Source organism: Aquarana catesbeiana, linkage group LG02, assembly GCF_042186555.1.
Source record: "Aquarana catesbeiana isolate 2022-GZ linkage group LG02, ASM4218655v1, whole genome shotgun sequence".
In the NCBI taxonomy this organism is placed as follows: Eukaryota; Metazoa; Chordata; class Amphibia; order Anura; family Ranidae; genus Aquarana; species Aquarana catesbeiana.
In genome coordinates this window covers 146,269,591-146,288,246 of record NC_133325.1, presented here as the reverse complement: position 1 = coordinate 146,288,246, position 18,656 = coordinate 146,269,591, and the positions used below count along the sequence as shown (strand labels likewise).

The following is an 18,656-nucleotide window of genomic DNA, read 5'->3' as shown; positions in this document are numbered from 1 at the left end:
TCTGTACTAAACACAATATATCCCCTATAGACTTAAAGGTATATAACAGTGTCACATTATGCACATACATAGCACGTGTACTAAAATAAAATGCAATTAAACCAAATATGTTCAACGGGGGGGGGGGTGGGTGTGGGAGGGAGATAATATTACACATTATGATGATAGTAGTTCATGGTGGTATACATTTATTTCTACATTAACATATACTACCTCTAATGTTGATTATATTAACAATGTATACTGTCCTTGTTTAATGCGCTTTTTTTATGTATATGTATATACATATTGGTAATACTATGTATTTATATGCATCATCTTTGCCTAATAAAACCCTGTTTGATGAAAAAAAAAAAGTATGTAAACAGTAAAAAAAGGGAGGACAGACCATATTGGCCCCATAAAGAATGAGGAAGGACATCTGGTTACAAAGGATGGGGAGATGGCGAAGGTATTGAATTTATTGTTCTCAGTCTTCACGAGGGAATCGGGGGGCTTCAGTAACCAAAACTGCAGTGTTTATTCTCATGACACATCACAGGAAGCACCTCCATAGTTAACAGAGGACAGAATTAAAATTAGACTTGGGAAACTTAACATTAATAAATCACCAGGACCAGATGGCTTGCACCCGAGAGTACTTGGGGAACTCAGTCAAGTAATTGCCAGACCATTGTTCATAATTTTTACTGACAGTCTACTGACTGGAATGGTACCAGCTGATTGGAGAAAAGCCAATGTAGCACCAATATTTAAGAAGGGCCCAAAATACATCCCTGGGAATTACAGACCAGTTAGCCTAACATCAATAGTATGTAAACTCTTGGAGGGGATGATAAGGGACTATATACAAGATTTTAGTAATGAGAACGGTGTCATTAGCAGTAATCAGCATGGATTCATGAAGAATCCTTCTTACCAAATCAATCTATTAACCTTCTATGAGGTGGTGAGTTGCCATCTAGATAAAGGAAGGCTGTAGACGTGGTGTATCTGGATTTTGCAAAAGCATTTGACACAGTTCCCCATAAACGTTTACTGTACAAAATAAGGTCCGTTGGCATGGACCATAGGGTGAGTACATGGATTGAAAACTGGCTACAAGGGCGAGTTCAGAGGGTAGTGATAAATGGGGAGTACTCGGAATGATCAGGGATGGAAAGTGGGGTCGTATATACAAAAAAGCAAAAAATACTCTTGCGCACAGGTGTATTAGCTAAAAGATCCCAAGGGTTCAGGAAGGACTGTGGATTTCGGCCTTGCTACTCTTTAAGGATGGGATGTCCTAATATTAGATAAAAAGAAAGAAAAAAAGAGCGCACCAGCCTAGTGCATTATCCTTGACAGATTTATTGATTAAAAACAAGATAAAATCTACTCACAAAGGTAGAAGAAAAAATCGCATTTGTATATGGCACAGCGGCGATTAGTCCAATGGTAGCAGTTTTCCAGTACCCAGGAAGGAGGCGTATGGACTACTGCTGGCTAACGCGTTTCGAAGGTTGCCCTTCTTCATCAGAGCCTTAGTAGTGTTAGTCTCCTGCTGGTTTTTATACATGACGCGTTAGCCAGCAGTAGTCCGTACGCCTCCTTCCTGGGACCTGGAAAACTGCTACCATTGGACTAATCGCCGCTGTGCCATATACAAATGCGATTTTTTTCTTCTACCTTTGTGAGTAGATTTTATCTTGTTTTTAATCAATAAATCTGTCAAGGATAATGCACTAGGCTGGTGCGCTCTTTTTTTCTTTCTTTTTATGGAAAGTGGGGTCCCCCAGGGTTCTGTGCTGGGACCAATCCTATTTAATTTGTTCATAAATGACCTGGAGGATGGGGTAAACAGTTCAATCTCTGTATTTGCAGACGATACTAAGCTAAGCAGGGCAATAACTTCTCCACAGGATGTGGAAACCTTGCAAAAAGATATGAACAAATTAATGGGGTGGGCAACTACATGGCAAATGAGGTTCAATGTAGAAAAATGTAAAAATAATGCATTTGGGTGGCAAAAATAAGAATGCAATCTATACACTGGGGGAGAACCTGTGGGTGAATCTAGGATGGAAAAGGACCTGGGGGTCTTAGTAGATGATAAGCTCAGCAATGGCATGCAATGCCAAGCTGCTGCTAACAAAGCAAACAAAATATTGGCATGCATTAAAAAGGGGATTAATTCCAGAGATAAAACGATAATTCTCCCGCTCTACAAGACTCTGGTCCGGCCGCACCTAGAGTATGATAAAGGGCAAGATGGAGAAATCAAACGGAAAAACACCATATTCCAAATATGAAAAATTCAAAAAACAGAGGCAGGGCAAAGAGGTAACAAACCTCGGGACTTTAACAGTGTTAGGTGTAGAGATTAGAACTCATTAGGTAACGTTAAAATTTAAATTATTTTATTTAATAAAGAAGTAAAAACATGAGAAGGAAAAATACATCCGTATAACAAAGTACGTTGAATGAATGAAGCATATACAAACAAAGAACAGCCACTCTCGACATGTTTCACTCGATAGAGTTTCATCAGGAGATTGATGGTGTGACTCTTTTTATACTAAGAATGAAAAAACAGTTTCAATAAGTATCTCATGAACGTATTGAAAAACAATACATAAACATGACTAAACATGCAAATTGGCATAGAGTAAAAAGAAAAACTATGCATAAATTGTTTAAAGGGAAAACCAAAATATCAAAACAAAAAGGGGCATAGAAACATATGTACCGTATATACTCGAGTATAAGTCGAATTTTTCAGCCCTTTTTTTTTTTGGGCTGAAAGTGTCCCCTTCGACTTATACTCGAGTCACCGCCGTCTGTCTGCATGATCAGCGTGTCATGCAGGCAGACGGTGGCCGGCGTGTGATGATAGTGTTCGACGGCTATTCCAGCATTCAAAAGCCACGCCTCCTGCTCGTCTGTGATAGGCTGAACAGCTGTCAGTGTACAGCCTATCACAGACATTCTCTCATCCTCGTCTGTGGTATGAGAATGAGAGAATGTCCGTGATAGGCAGTCAGCGGTCAGCCTATCACAGACGAGGAGGAGGCGCGGCTTTTGAACTCTGGAATGGCCGCCGAACACTATCATCACACGCCGGCCGCCGTTTGAGGCTGGAGATCGCCACAGGGAGGCTGGAGATCGCCACAGGGAGGCTGCACAGGACACAGGTAGGCTGTACATTCACACAGGACACATGCACACAGGACATGTACAGGACACATGCACACAGGAACACAGGACACATGTACAGGACACACATGTACAGGACACATGCACAGGGTACAGGTAGGCTGCACAGGACACAGGGAGGCAGGCAGCTGCAGATGGGCATTGTTGACCCTCGTCTTCTACTCGGGTTAATACATTTTTCCCAGTTTTTTTTGGTAAATTAGGGGCCTCGACTTATACTCAGAACGACTTATACTCGAGTATATACGGTACACAGAAAGGAACCAACCCTTACCAAAACTGCTTCAATCTCAAAGAGATGTCAATGTAGTAATAAAATCAGTTTATGCGTGTATCATCCCATCCATCCAGACTTAAATACCATGGCTGCTTGAGCAGCCATGGTATTTAAGCCTGGATGGATGGGATGATACACGCATAAACTAATTTTATTGCTACATTTTTGCTACATTTCTCTTTGAGATTGAAGCAGTTTTAGTAATGCCGTGTACACACGGGTGGACTTTTCGACCGGACTGGTCCGACGGAACGAATCCGTCAGACAATCCGACCGTGTGTGGGCTTCATCGGACCTTCAGCTGACTTTTTCTGTCGAAAATCAGACAGACTTTAGATTTGGAACATGTTTCAAATCTTTCTGCCGAAACTCCGCCGAACCCAGTTCCTATCGAGAAATCCACTCGTCTGTATGCTAGTCTGATGGACGAAAACTGACGCTAGGGCAGCTATTGGCTACTGGCTATGAACTTCCATATATTAGTCCAGTCGTACGTCATTACGTATGAATCCGTTGGACTTTGGTGTGATCGTGTGTAGGCAAGTCAGTTCATTAGAGAGTCAGTTGAAAGTCTGTTGCAAGACCGTCGGACCTTTGATGCCGAAAAGTCCGTCTGTGTGTACACGGCATTAGGTTTGGTTCCTTTCTGTGTCCATATGTTTCTATGCCCCTTTTTTGTTTTAATATTTTGGTTTTCCCTTTAAATATTAATCCATAGTTTTTCTTTTTACTCTATGCCAAGTTGCACCTAGAGTATGCTGTCCAGTTCTGGGCACCAGTCCTCAGGAAGGATGTACTGGAAATGGAGCGAGTACAAAGAAGGGCAACAAAGCTAATAAAGGGTCTGGAGGATATTAGTAATGAGGAAAGGTTGCAAGCACTGAACTTATTCTCTCTGGAGAAGAGACGCTTGAGAGGGGATATGATTTCAATATACAAATACCATACTGGTGACCCCACAATGGGGATAAAACTTTTTCGCAGAAGGAAGTTTAACAAGACTCGTGGCCACTCGTTAAAATTAGAAGAAAAGAGGTATAACCTTAAATTACGTAGAGGGTTATTTACTGTAAAAGCAGCAAGGATGTGGAATTCCCTTCCACAGACGGTGGTCTCAGCGGGGGGCATCGATAGTTTCAAGAAACTATTAGATAAGCACCTGAACGACCGCAACATACAGGGATATACAATGTAATACTGACATATAATCACACACATAGGTTGGACTTGATAGACTTGTGTCTTTTTTCCACCTCAACTACTATGTAACTATGTAACTATGGTATTTGGCACTCCCAATTATGCCAAATGTAGAAAATCTTACATTAACATTATCTTTGTATCACAGAAGAGTGGAAGATCAGCTAGAAAGGTAAGTGTAAAGAGCTGCCTTTGCAGGGAATTGTTCATCTTTTTAAAATAGTGAGAGTTACTATAATTAGACTGTACCTCCCCTTTATCTCTGGTATGATATACCCTTTATTGTCAAAAGTATTGGGACACCTGCCTTTATATGCACATGTACTTCCCAGTCTTAGTCCGTAGGGTTTAATATTGGGTTTGCAGCTATAACAGCTTGAACTCTTCTGGGAAGGCTGTCCACATGGTTTAAGAGTGAGTCTCTCGGAATGACCTCAACCCTATGGAATACCTTTGGATTGAATTCAAGTGGAGATTGCGAGTACCAATAGTCTCAGTACTTTTGACAATATAGGGTATATAGTGATTGATCAGTTCATAATATATGTTTCTTATCGTACATCACGGGACACAGAGCCATAGTAGTTACTATGTGGGTAATAGGCCACCTTCAGATTATGAACACTAGCACAGCCTAAGACAAGAAGTCCGCTCCCTATATAACCCCTCCCACTACTGGGAGTTCCTCAGTTTTTTCGTCAGTGTCTAAGGTGTTGGTCACGAGTGAAGATGTGCTGTGCTGAGCTCCACTGGAGCAATCCTTGCTGGGGTTAGCTATGCAGCTGCATCCATTCAAGGTGTCTTTTAGGCCAAATTAAATGGTACCCAGGCCTGTCCAAAGAAACAAGGTTTTGCCTGTAACGCTTCTTTTTTTTTTTTTAGAGAGCTGGATCCCGAGATCCAGTACTTTTGGTATTAAGGTCATAAAGTTTACTGCCGGGATGCTATTACAGGTCCAGGATTGTGGGTTCACCGAGGGTCCTCGGTTCCTGAAGGTTTGTTAACGGAACCCACCGCGAAGGGTGAAGATTGGGTCTGCGGTGGGAAAGTTAAGTGAAGTTTTCTAAGAAATGTTTGAATTTTCTTATGAAATGTCTCCTTTGATTAGTAAATGTTGTCATGCCTAAGTGTCACTACTGGGGGCTGTATGGAGCACGTACCTTTTCATGCTTTCTCAAGAGATCACGCTGTGTCCGGAGCAGCAGGCTTCTTTTTTTCTCCAGGTAGCAGGCAGACCTCCAGTAAGTCTGGGGGGGGGGGGTTTCCTCTTCTCCAGACAACCCCCACCTGGGCTGTACTCTCCCCCTCTTCACGAGGTAAGAGTGTTAGGAGAGAAAAAAAAAAAAAATAGATCAGCACGGTAGCTTCCAGGTCAGAGTAAAGAGGGGCATGAAGGAGGTTTGGTGACACAGGCATTCCTTTTGACATATTTACTATTGCATCAGGCTGAGCATTGTTAGCAGCAGCAGGGCTGGACTATTGCTCAAGCAGTGGATGCGTTCCTTCTGATAGTACCTCTGCTTTGTGCATCAGGCTATGGTCAGAAGGGAGGGTAAAAACACCTAAAAAAAGGGCTATAGAAGGACTTCTACAGCCACTAAGAAGCCTAGAACCATTTCAAAAAAGATGGCATCCTCCCCTGAGAGTGAAATGGCTGGTCAGAGTGAGCCATCAGGGACGTTGGGTGTTGCAGTTGCTCTTAACCCTGCAGCCCCTGTATATATTACTGAAGAGTTTTTTTCCTCAACCATTTTAGGCTTGAAACAAAAGATTGATGCATTAATCGCATCCCACAGTGGGACTAAGCGTGACAGGTCCCCTTTCATTTACCCAGGACACACAAAATGAGGAACAGGGGGCGAGAGATGACGAATTTCTCTCAGGGGACCAGGAAGAGGCTGATGACTCCTCTTCTAAAGAGTCTCATGCGGAAGGATCAGGTTCACAATCTGAAAGGTTGTTGGTACAATCTCTCACTGAATTGGTCCGCTCCGCATTTTTGCTGCCAGTAACGGAGTCAGTCGATGAGCCCACTTTTTGTTTAGGTTCGCTGAAGCCTCCCCAAGCTATTCATGCTTTTCCTATCCATTCATTACTAAAAAGCTTATGTATTCTGAGTGGAAGCACCCAGATAAACAGTTTTCTCTGGCAGGTTCAGTGGTTCAGCCTGCGCTGGCAGCGACTGGTGTATGTCAGTCCTTTAAAAGACCAGTTTAAACAGGTGCTCAAGATTATTCCTGATCAGCAGACCCAAGATTTGGCTGGGATATCAGAGGCGTTATGTTTTACAGTAGACGCTATGAGAGATTCTATTCTCCAGGCCTCACAGCTTATGCTCGGGCTGGTGCATGTGCGTAGAGTATGGTTGAAAAATTGGTCAGCCGAAGCGCCATGCAAAAAGCTCTTGGCTAGTTTTCCATTTCACGGTGAACTGTTTGGGGACCATCTGGATAAATACATCCAAAGAATTTCTAATGGAAAAAGTTCCCTTTTACCAGTTAAGAAAAGGTTTAAGCATTTTTCTTTTTAACCACTTGACATCCGCGCTATGGCCGAATGATGGCCACAGTGCGGACCTGAATTCCCGGGAGGCCGTCAATGATGACCTCCCCTGTGCACGCGCCTAGTAGGGCGCGTGCTGAGCGCGCTGTGATCAACGAGTCACTGAGACTCGGGTGATCACCAATCCGAGTAAGGGGCCGGTCCCGCCCCCTTACCATGTGATCAGCTGTCAGCTAATGACAGCTGATCACATGATGTAAACAAAAGATCGGTAATCGTTTTTTCTTTCTACTCACACTGATAGGGTGAGTAGAAAAAAAAGCCGATCACCGGATGCGAGGGACAAAGGTCCCGAAGTGGAAGAGGCACATCTGCCTCAGGTGGCACTGTTAGGTGGCACAGATAACAGTGCCCACAAGTGCCACCTATCAATGCCCACAAGTGCCAGCTATCAATGCCCACCAGTAGTGCCAATCAGTACCACCTAGCAGTGCTGCCTATCAGTGTAACTGATCAGTGCCCATTATTGCCACCCATCAGTGCCCATCACTGCCACCCATCAGTGCCGCCTCATCAGCGTACATCAATGAAGGAGAAAAATTACCTGTTTTGAATTTTTTATAACAAAATATTTTAAAAAATATATTTTTTTTTAAATTCAGTGTTTTTACATTTTTTTTTTACAATAAATAAAAACCGCAGAGGTGATCAAATACCACCAAAAGAAAGCTCTATTTGTGGGGAAAAAATGATAAAAATTTCATGCAGAAAAAGGGGGATGGTTAATGCGCTACCCAAAAAAATATAATATAAGTGAGCTGCTACAAACATATGACAAAAATGTAAGCTAAAATTAAAAACGAAAATTGTAGCGCTAATAAACTCATATATAAATAGTCTCTGTGCACATGAACATAATGTCCCAATGGTGACGTGTTGTTGAAACAACAAAAACAGTCCACAGAGAATATGTCTGATCCGTGTGGCAGTTCCTTCAGCTTCTCAACGGTCAGCTCAGGTATCAACAAGATAAACGAATAGATGGAATACGCTTACCGAATAAGTTGGATTCTACTGCCATAAGCATAGAATCAATGAGGCTTTGTGCCACCAAGGGCGAAGATGTGAAGTGATGGAGGCAAGGGTAGAGCCTCTGCCCGACCTGGACGTCCCTCTCGGTCCACCGGAACAGGATCCAAACAGTTCCCAAAGGAGAGTGATTCACCAGGGCATGTGGATAAAAGAGGGATGCTTCCACATAGTGTGACTCAGGTAGTTTTATTGTTAAAAAACCACAATACATAAAACAAAGCGTGATCACGAAATAAAAAGCAGTGTATGGGGTATAAAAACGCCCTACGCGTTTCGATCTAAGGATCTTCAACAGGGGCATATGAGACCCCCATAACACTGCCAATATTTATAAAATAGTATATGTAATCAAACATAATACAAGACCAATCAGCTATCAACGTTTAAACAATGGTTAATCTTATTGGGCAGAGAAGGAGGTCGTCTGATAGTATAGGGCCCACCTTCTCCTCCTGGCCAATCGCTGTGTCTATAACAAAATAAACATCTAGCATTCAGCAACTGGCAACAGGCACTTCCCACCTAAATCTATTCTAATTGGTGGAATTATCACTAGGCATTTGCATGCTGGGAGCCCGGGAGCTGGGCGGGACTTCCACATGCAATGCCAAAACCGGAAAGTGTACAGGGCGCACGTGGAGGTTGCCTAGCAACCATACACGTTGCGTCCAGAAAGCCCGCGAACACAGAACAGCGTGTTCACGCGGCCGTCACGTGATGCCGCGACCTGGGGGTATACGGACGCACGTGGAGGTTGCCTAGCAACCCTACACGCTACGTCGGGAAAGCCCGCGAACACAAACCACGTGTTCGCGCGGCCGTCACGTGATCCCAGTGCCCGTCCCTTATGACGTATACCGTCATTCACAATTGGGCAGTACGCACAGGTCTCCAGGCAACGCTGACGCAGTGCCGGAGAGGTCCACACAAAGTGGACATGTCCGCACCGCAATCACCTGACTCTCTGTGAATGTGAGACCTAACCATAAGTGTACAATAGCACATCTGGGTGCTAGGGAAAACAAAAAATAAAATAAAAAATGATGTACCCACTGGAAAACGGGTAAAGAACAACAAAAAGGGGGATACACATAGGCACATGATGATAACGGTCAGATACTAAAATGTGCTAATGATGGAATATTAAATGCGTAGTGTGAAGTGAGTGCATAAGGGAAGGATTACAGCCTGATGTGTTATGAACATAACCAGACGGGGATAAATAAAAACATGTGTGATAAATATAAAATGGGCTAAAATGGATGATGTGCTATAATAAATGACTTGGGTGACAAACATGGGATGTGTCAAATGAAATAATGTGAAAGAAAAAAAAAAAAAAAAAAAAAAACTTGTGATGTTATGAAAGATTAATAAATGAGTTCAGATCCCACTCTACATTGAGCCCGAAGGGAAAATATGTTCTAAGCTCATGTATCCAGTAAGTTTCCAACTTGGATACCCCCCGTAAGCGCGATTCCCCCCGCCAATGAGGGACAAACTTATCAATCACCTGAAATATACTTCCCCTAGGGTCCCTATTATGATGGAGTAAATAGTGTCGGGGTACTGTATGTTTATCTTTGCCACCTTTAATGCCTGCAATATGCTCATTAACACGTGTGGTGAATGTTCTAATGGTCCTACCCACATATTGTTTCTTGCAAGGGCAAGTAATCAAGTATACTACGTATTGAGTGGCACAGGTGGCAAACTCTTTCATGCGGTAGATCCGTGAAGTAATGGTGGAACTAAAGGTGTCAATTTTACGTCCTATTAAGGTATTGTGTACGCATACATTACATCTACGGCACTGATAAAAACCTTGGCACTGCTGAAAAAAAGAGATTTTCTTTGGAGGGTCTATAATGTTGGGGGCAATTTGTCCTTGTATAGAACGAGCCCCTCTAAAAATAACTCCCGCATTTTCAGGTAATTCAGGGCCCAGAAGTCGGTCACTCTTGAGCACTTTCCAGTGTTTTCTAAAAATGGCCTTTATTTCCCTAAACTGAGTAGAGTATGTGATAAAAAAGGACCATTTAGCTCTGGAGTCTGAAATGTTGGTGGGACGTTCTACAAGGGTAGAATTCCTATCGATTTGTGAAACTCTATTAATCTCTACATCCAGATCTCCTGCATTATAGCCTTTAGCTACAAATCTCTCTTTTAATATCCGGCATTGAGCGTAATAGTCAGATATTTTTGAACAATTACGACGCAGTCGTAAAAACTGGCTGCGCGGAACTGATTGCAACCACTGAGCATGATGGCAACTGTCAGACGGGATATACCCGTTTCGATCCGTGGGCTTAAAGTAGGTCTTGAACTCCAGATGTTGATCCACAACCATAATTTCCAGATCTAAAAAGTGGATGGAGCTCAAACTAGCCTCATAACTGAGGGAAATCCCATGGTCGTTAGCGTTCAGAGTTCCCATGAATTCATCTAAGGTCTCACGATTTCCCTGATAAAAATTTCATGTGGGTACAGTGTTGTATGACCACGCAATTGTCATTCAAAGTGCGTCAGCGCTGAAAGCTGAAAATTGGTCTGGATAGGAGGGGGGTTTAAATGCCCAGTAAGCAAGTGGTTTAAACGAGCTTCTTCTCCAGTGCAAGGAGCAGCAGCCTCCAGACAGTCACGACGGGCTCCACCGTCAAGTTCAAGAGGTAAACCTCAGGGTCAACCCCAGGGACAAAAGAGGCCCTGGGGGAGTAAACCCAGAAAACAAAATACTAAAACCCCCTTATGAAGGGGCGCCCCGCTCGCTCAAGCGGGGGGGAAGACTTATACAGTTCTCAAGGGTCTGTCAGGAACAGCGTTGAGACAAATGGGTGGCTTCCTCAATATCTCTAGGATACAAACTGGAGTTTCGAGAGTTCTCGTCTCCTCGTTTTCTCAGATCAAATGTTCCCAGAGATCCAGAAAAAAAAGAAGTCTCTCTTTCTGGCTTTGGACCATCTCTTGTCTCAAAAGGTGATATCGGTGGTCCCCATGGAAGAGCGAGGGTTAGGGTTTTATTCAAACCTTTTCACGGTACCAAAACCAAACGGGGATGTCAGACCCATTTTAGATCTCAAAGATCTGAACCGGCTTTTGAATATCCACTCTTTTCGCATGGAGTCAATTCGTTCAGTGGTCTCTATTCTACAAGGAGGAGAACTGCTAGCGTCAATCAACATCAAGGATGCTTACCTCCATGTACCTATTTTTCCCGCTCACCAAAAATATCTTTGCTTCAAGATAGAAAATCTTCATTTTCAGTTTGTAGCTTTGCCTTTTGGTCTAGCTACTGCACCTTGAGTGTTTACAAAGGTCTTGGCTCCTTCTTTAGCCAAATTAAGGGCTCGGGGTATAACGATTCTAGCTTACTTAGACGATCTACTCTTGATGGATCAGTCGGTAGCCCGCTTAAACCAAAGTTTGGTCACTATGGTCAGCTACCTGGAATACCTAGGTTGGATTCTCAACCTAGAGAAATCTTCCTTAAAACCATCAAGGAGATTGGAGTACTTGGGTCTGATCATAGATACAGCTCAGAAGAGGGTGTTTTTGCCCCAGGCAAAGATCGGCTCCATAAGGGAACTGATTCGGGTGGTCAAAGCAAAGAAGAATTCTTCTATTCGACTTTGCATGAGATTGTTGGGAAAGATGGTGGCTTCATTCGAGGCCGTTCCTTATGCTCAGTTTCATTAGAGACTGCTGCAAAACAGTATCCTATCAACTTGGAACAAGAAGGTCCAAGCTCTAGACTTCACAATGCGTTTATCCCCAAAAGTGTGTCAAAGCCTCAGTTGGTGATTGATTACCAAGAATCTCCAAAAAGGAAAATCCTTTCTACCCGTTACCTGGAAAGTGGTAACAACAGATGCCAGCCTTCTGGGCAGGGGAGCAGTCCTAGAAGAAGCGGCTGTCCAGGGAAGATGGTCCAAATCAGAAATGACCTTGTCCATCAATATTCTAGAGATTCGGGCAGCTCGTCTGGTCCTGAAAGCCTGGACGCTCAGATTACGGGATTGTCCTGTCCGGATCCAGTCCGACAATGCCACAACAGTGGCCTATATCAATCACCAAGGGGGCACGAGAAGTCATGCGGCCCAGAGAGAGGAGAATCATATCCTATCTTGGGCAGAAGACAACATTCCTTGCCTATCGGCAATCTTCATTCCAGGAATAGAGAATTCTCAGGCGGACTACTTGAATCGCCAACAGTTGTTCCCGGGAGAATGGTCTCTTCACCGCGACATCTTTCTGTCAATATGTCAAAGATGGGGAATTCCGCACGTGGATCTGTTTGCGTCCAGGTTCAACAAAAAGATCAACAACTTTGTGTCAAGGACAAAGGATCCGCTGGCGTGCGGAACAGATCCCTTGGTTTTTCCGTGGGATCAGTTTTCACTGATTTATGCCTTCCCTCCTGTTCTGTTGCTTCCGCGACTTCTTTGCAGGATCAAGCAGGAAGAGAAGGCGGTGATTCTTGTGGCCCAGGAGTTCTTGGTATGCAGAGTTTGTAAATATGGTGGTAGGGGACCCGTGGTCCCTACCACCATGGCTAGACCTTCTCTTGCAAGGTCCGGTATTCCATCCTACCTTACAAACGCTAAATTTAACGGTTTGGCTATTGAGACCCACATTCTGAAGGAGCGTGGGCTGTCAGGTTCAGTAGTTTCTACTTTGGTTAATGCTAGGAAGCCGGCCACCAGAGTCATGTATTATAGAGTCTGGAAGGCATATGTCTCCTGGTGTGAATCCAGGGGTTGGCACCCCAGGAAATATGTCATAGGTAGGATCCTTGAATTTCTACAGGTGGGTTTAGAAATGAAGCTGGCCTTGAGTACTGTCAAAGGCCAGGTGTTGGCCTTATCGGTATTTTTTTCAATGACCACTTGCTTCACACTCTCTGGTTTGTAGCTTTATTCAGGGGGTAACGTGGATTAATCCTCCGGTTAGGTCACCCCTGAACCCTTGGGACTTGAATTTAGTCCTGTCGGCATTACAGAAGCAGCCTTTTGAGCCAATAGGAGATATTCCCTTGGTCCTTTTGACAAGTAAATTAGTTTTTCTAGTTTTCATATCGTCTGCAAGAAGGGTACCAGAGTTGGCTGCTCTTTCTTGTAAAGAGCCATATTTGATTGTCCACAAGGATAAGGTTGTATTACATCCTCATCCTAATTTCCTACCGAAGGTAGTGTCAGGTTTTCATTTAAACCAGGATATTGTTAAAGTAGTAGGAGGGGTTATATAGGAAGTGGACTTCTTGTCTTAGGGTGTGCCAGTGTCCATCACCTGAAGATGGCCTATAACCCACATAGTAATTACTATGGTGCTCTGTGTCCCGTGATGTACTTCAAAGAAAAGGATTTTACAGGTAAGCTGTTTTAAAAATCTTATTTTTCTTTCTACAGATTGTATGCTATTGCTATGTATATCCATACTATTGGCTATAACCAAATATTTGCTCTTATAGCAACAGCTGGAGTTCTCCCAGCAGGAGAGGAATGATCTTATGAGGGTTAGACTCACACTGGAAGAGGTGGTGAGCACTCTGAAGAAGAAAGTCCAGCACCTGGAGGCTGCACTGGAGGCTTCAGACAATAAACATTTAAAGCTACATCAGCAGTATCAGGTACATATATCCTCATCTTTCTGGGTACTTTGTTCACTGCCTGTTGAGGATCTACATGGCCTAGAATACAAACACTCACACGCACTTCTGTCTTTGGGATAACCTGATTGTTTTGCATTGCATCAGGTTCACTTTTCGCTCTACTTTTTATAAATAATTTTTTTCTAAATCAAATGTATATATAAATATACTCAGCTCCATTGTGGCAGGTTTAACTATTTTATGGACTCTTTACTGCGTGGATAATTTTTTCTTTATGTGTATATTTTAGCATTGATTTTCAGATGTGAAATTTCTAAAATTCCTCTTGAACTATTTTATAGGAACTTTTTGAAAAAGAACAGACAACAAGAAAAGAACTTAATGCCCTGAGCAAAAATGAGGCTGAGCACCGAGAACGGATTTTGAAACTTGAGAGTGAAATCCAGATCATGAATCGGAACCTGCTTGAAAAAGTGAAAGAGACAGACATGTATAAGTCACTTTTCTCTTAAAATGCTGTAGAGTCTTAGATTGGCTATAGGCAGGCAGATACATCAAATGAGAATGAAAGGCAGGCTGAGAGCTGTCCATCCCCATATGATTCCAACAAGCATAAAAACCCATCAAAATATTTTCCAGATCTTAAAGGGACCCTGTCACCAACTTAAAAAAATTGCAGGTAAACGCATAAAAAATCAACCCAAAATGCTTACTTGCAGCGTTTTACTATTTCCATAAATTATTTTTTATTCACTTGCAGTGTGGCTTTAAATTCGCTAGAAAATCAAATTAGTCAATTCCCTAGCACACACCCATCCGCCTTGCATATCATAGCCCTCTCCTCATTTGGGGGTGTTCACCTCCCTACATAACCTTTAATGTAGCTGCCAGGTGAGTAGTGTATGTGAACACTATACAATGTCACTAGAGTCTGCTGGGGCTGCTTACGTCACACCCAAGATGACCACATACAGCAACAGTCTCAGGACTTCTGGATGTCAGCATCAAGAAGACTTTTTTAGGTAAATAACATGCATTAAAAGAAGTAGGGCCAAAGCTATTTTGGCCCTACTTTTCCTGCACTCCTGTGACCCGTGTTCAGCAATTGGTGGGCTAAAGTCCACTGTCGACTGATGTCACAGAGCCAGTCCAGACTCTGGATCGATGCCAACTTTAAAGTCGGGATCAACCCAGATGCCTGCACCAGCAGCTGGCTCAGCCTATCAGCAAACCAGACGCTCCTGCCCCCTCTTCAGCGTTGGAAGGGCAGAGAAGGGAGACGACTAACAGTCACCAATTCACTGACGACTGAAAACCAAGCAAACGGAGGCCTTTGATCACTCTTAAAAGCGGCGGGGGACAGCTGCAGCATCAGAGCGATTCTTCATCCACCTAGGTGAGTATAATTTATTTTTCTCCCACAACCCCATACGTCTCTTTAAAATCAGGTAAATTGACATATAAATTTATGGGAAATTTTTTTGTTGATATGTTCTGGCGACAGGGTCTCTTTAAAGAGCCACACCCCATGGTACTTTGGACCCTATATATATATATATATATGTGTGTGTGTGTGTGTGTGTGTGTGTGTGTGTGTGTGTGTGTGTGTGTGTGTGTGTAAGATGGGGACCTGATTACAGGTTTGTTTCCCAAAAAAGTTAAGTAAATCCCTCTTTGAGATAAACCTCTCTAACTGCCTGAGTAGCTTGTTATTATGCGCTATAATGATGGGAACTGCGTGGTAGTTTCAAACAAAGCTTTAAATAGGTCACCAAAAGTTTAAAGACATGAAAAGGTTTAAAATATAACTAAAGGAATACCTTTTCTTTTAGTTTTGGTTAGAGCTGAGAGAGGTTAGAACAGCTAATAGTTTTTTATTGCTGTGTCCCCATTAAGGAGATTCACCCTATCTATTTGTCCTGTATACCATTATCATTAAAAGTGAAAGTAAAAGAAAATTGAAAATTTTGGGTTGTCCCACGAAAAGTAATAGAGGGGAAACCTTCCAGTGGGCACACTAGTACTGGTGACCTGGGGGGCCCCAAGGGATTTCTCTAATTTGCAGGGATTTCCTCTCACTTCCTGTTTAAGTGTGGGACGTGAAGGTAAGGTAAAGGTAAATCTCCCCAGATGGCAAAAAAAAATCTGACAGAGATCATAACACTTCCTTACTCTATCCAAAATGGAAAAAAAAAAAAAGTTTTGCCGATAATTATACTAATTTATTTCTGGTAGGATTCCTTATCAGATAAAAATCTGGTTGGAAGTGGTTAAAATGTTATAAAAATATTTCATGACCAGCATTAGAGTTCATGAATCATTGTCCATGAACTATTGACTGCTTTTACGGCAAGATAAACAAGGTCGAGTTAACCTACAGTTAATGAAAGAGTATGAGGAGTGTATGTTCATTTGGGCTCATTAGTGGACTTTACAAGTCCACATGAATAAATTCCTAACATGTCTCATGTTTGTACATAATAGATACATACATGCTCATATTATAACTGCAAGTTAATTGGTGCCCAGACAAGTAGGATGTTGTCTGAGACGTGTTTAATATCCTGCTACACATAGAATATTTTTTTCTCTTCTAAAGAGTGTGCTGAACCAAAAAGACACTTTGCTTTTTTACATAAACCTGGTTTCTCTGGCAGTGGTCTAATTTGTTGCCTCAGTTGGGAAAAAATTAAACTGCTTATGGCCTCAGTTGCATAAGATAAACTACGCTGATAGTGTGTAATGTATTTTTTATTGCTTAACAGTCTAAAGACAAGAAAAGAATCACTAGAGGCAGAAAAGGGGGAGCTGAAAGAACGACTTGCAGAGGCCTCTTCAGAAAAGGAGCGTTCCAAGGTCTGTGGACTTTTTTGATCACTTGACATTAGAAACCACAATGTTTTAATGCCCATTTTTTTTAAAAATTACATTATTTTTTATTATTATTAATATTATTTGTTTGTGCTTAACACAATGGGAAGCTGCCCTATCCTGGCAGCACACTGAGGAGCTGGAGCATTACTCTCACACAGAGCACTGCAGTCCAGGTCTCCATTGCTCAGACATACCCCCTGCACAATACTCCATTCATCAACGCTACACAGGGACCATGAGCACCGTTGAATGGTGTATTGAGCAGGGGGCATGTGGAACCGCTAGGGACCCAGACCGCCAGGCTTTAAAAGTGTATGTCCTAATCATACTGTACAGAGCACAAGCAGGATATTCACACACCATGGGTTAAAGGCATTTACCTTCATGTGACTGGACACTGACAAAGTTTTAGAGGACATGCCCAATGGGTGCCTCCCCTATACCGCTACCCCACTCTGAGTCCTCAGTTTTGTGCTAGTGTCTGAAGGCGATGGACCTTTTCTCCTTCACTGGGAAAATCACCCTTCGCTTAACTAGTTTATTCTTTTTCTTTATTATTTTATCTTCTGATTTTCCAGTCAAGCCTTTACTGTCTTCTAATGCCAGCATAGAAGCAGTGTATCTGGATCAGCGCAACCTCAGTAAAACCTTGAAATCCATATCTGGGCCCTAGGCTGTGGAGACCGCCTGTAAAATTGCTTCTTCAGGCACTGGATCCTGCATTCGGCGCTCTCTTTGGCACTTGGTACTTTACAAGTCCAGGGCTGTGGTCTATCACTATGGAACTGTAAAAACAGGGCTATGTTTGGATTGTATTCACATTGCAGTGTAAACTTTTCAAACTTGGTGCTAACATTCAACCAATCAGAGTGCAGTCTTGGGTGGATGATGAGGTGTTATTTCACACCACTGATCCTACACTTTACCGCCACTTCTGCCTAGAGCTATTATAAGGTACTCAGGTGCTTTCTCTAGCACCTTCGGGAGGAACCACCTGAGTTACAGGACAGGCTACACCTGGGTTACCAAAGGCTCCTTATGGACATGCTTACCCTATGTTCCGCATGCTGTTCCGTGAGTACCCCACAGGGGAATACCCTCACTTAAAGTTATAGAGGGGACCAGGTAAAGGGGAATCTGTGCAAAATTGCAGGCTAACAGCCGACCCTTCCAAAGGCCTACACGACGCTCAAGCTCTTATTAGCGATGCGTCCCTGGAAAAGAACAAGAACTGACCTTAACACTGGTCTCAGGATCTGCTTCTAGCCATATTTCAGCATGAATCAAGCGGCCTATTTGACTAAAGCAACATTTTTTGCATCTGCTGTAAGTCAAATTTCCTCCGACTTATGGGCTTAATACAGCCATTATAGTCAAAGGCCCAAAAACACCACACCTCTTTTCCTACTCCCATTTCTCAACTTTTGAGATGAGCTTGAGATGCTTTCTCTTTAATCTGGAAGCCCATCCCTGCAACCAGGTCTTGCTGCAATTTCAGTATGTTAAACTGTAGCTAACTGGAGTAGGACAATGAACAACCAACATGATCCTGTATTTCAGTATTGTGTTGTAACACAGCAATTAAAACAATTGCTTTCTGCTCTGATTTTCTGTGTAGATGCCCTAGAATCGTATTGCTAGCTGAAGCTGCCTGCAAAAGGCACCTCACATGTATGCCTTTTCAAAAAAGACATCTGTTTGGTGAGGAACTTGACTAATTCATCAAAGAAGTCAATGGTGTAAAGGTTTTACTTGCACAGCAGAAGTTCCCTAAACCACCCTCCCCAGGAGCCCCTAGTTCTTCTAAATGCAGAGCACCTGTCTGCTCCAATCAGGCTTCAACTTCAAAAACTAATGAACTTAGGGCTGATTGTCTTTCCTTTCGGCACAAGACTTGACCCACAAAGG

The 18,656-nt window shown here is 42.8% G+C and overlaps 1 protein-coding gene across 3 annotated transcripts in view; it reads left to right on the top strand.

Annotated features, from left to right (window-relative positions):
• Positions 1–18,656, top strand: part of CALCOCO1 (calcium binding and coiled-coil domain 1) — a 184,061-nt gene that overhangs the window by 87,963 nt on the left and 77,442 nt on the right. For all 3 annotated transcript variants that reach the window (XM_073613610.1, XM_073613609.1, XM_073613607.1), the window contains 3 exons: positions 13,734–13,892; positions 14,216–14,364; positions 16,640–16,730. In XM_073613610.1, the coding sequence (XP_073469711.1) occupies positions 13,734–13,892; positions 14,216–14,364; positions 16,640–16,730 (399 nt within the window). The remainder of the gene's footprint in view (positions 1–13,733; positions 13,893–14,215; positions 14,365–16,639; positions 16,731–18,656) is intronic.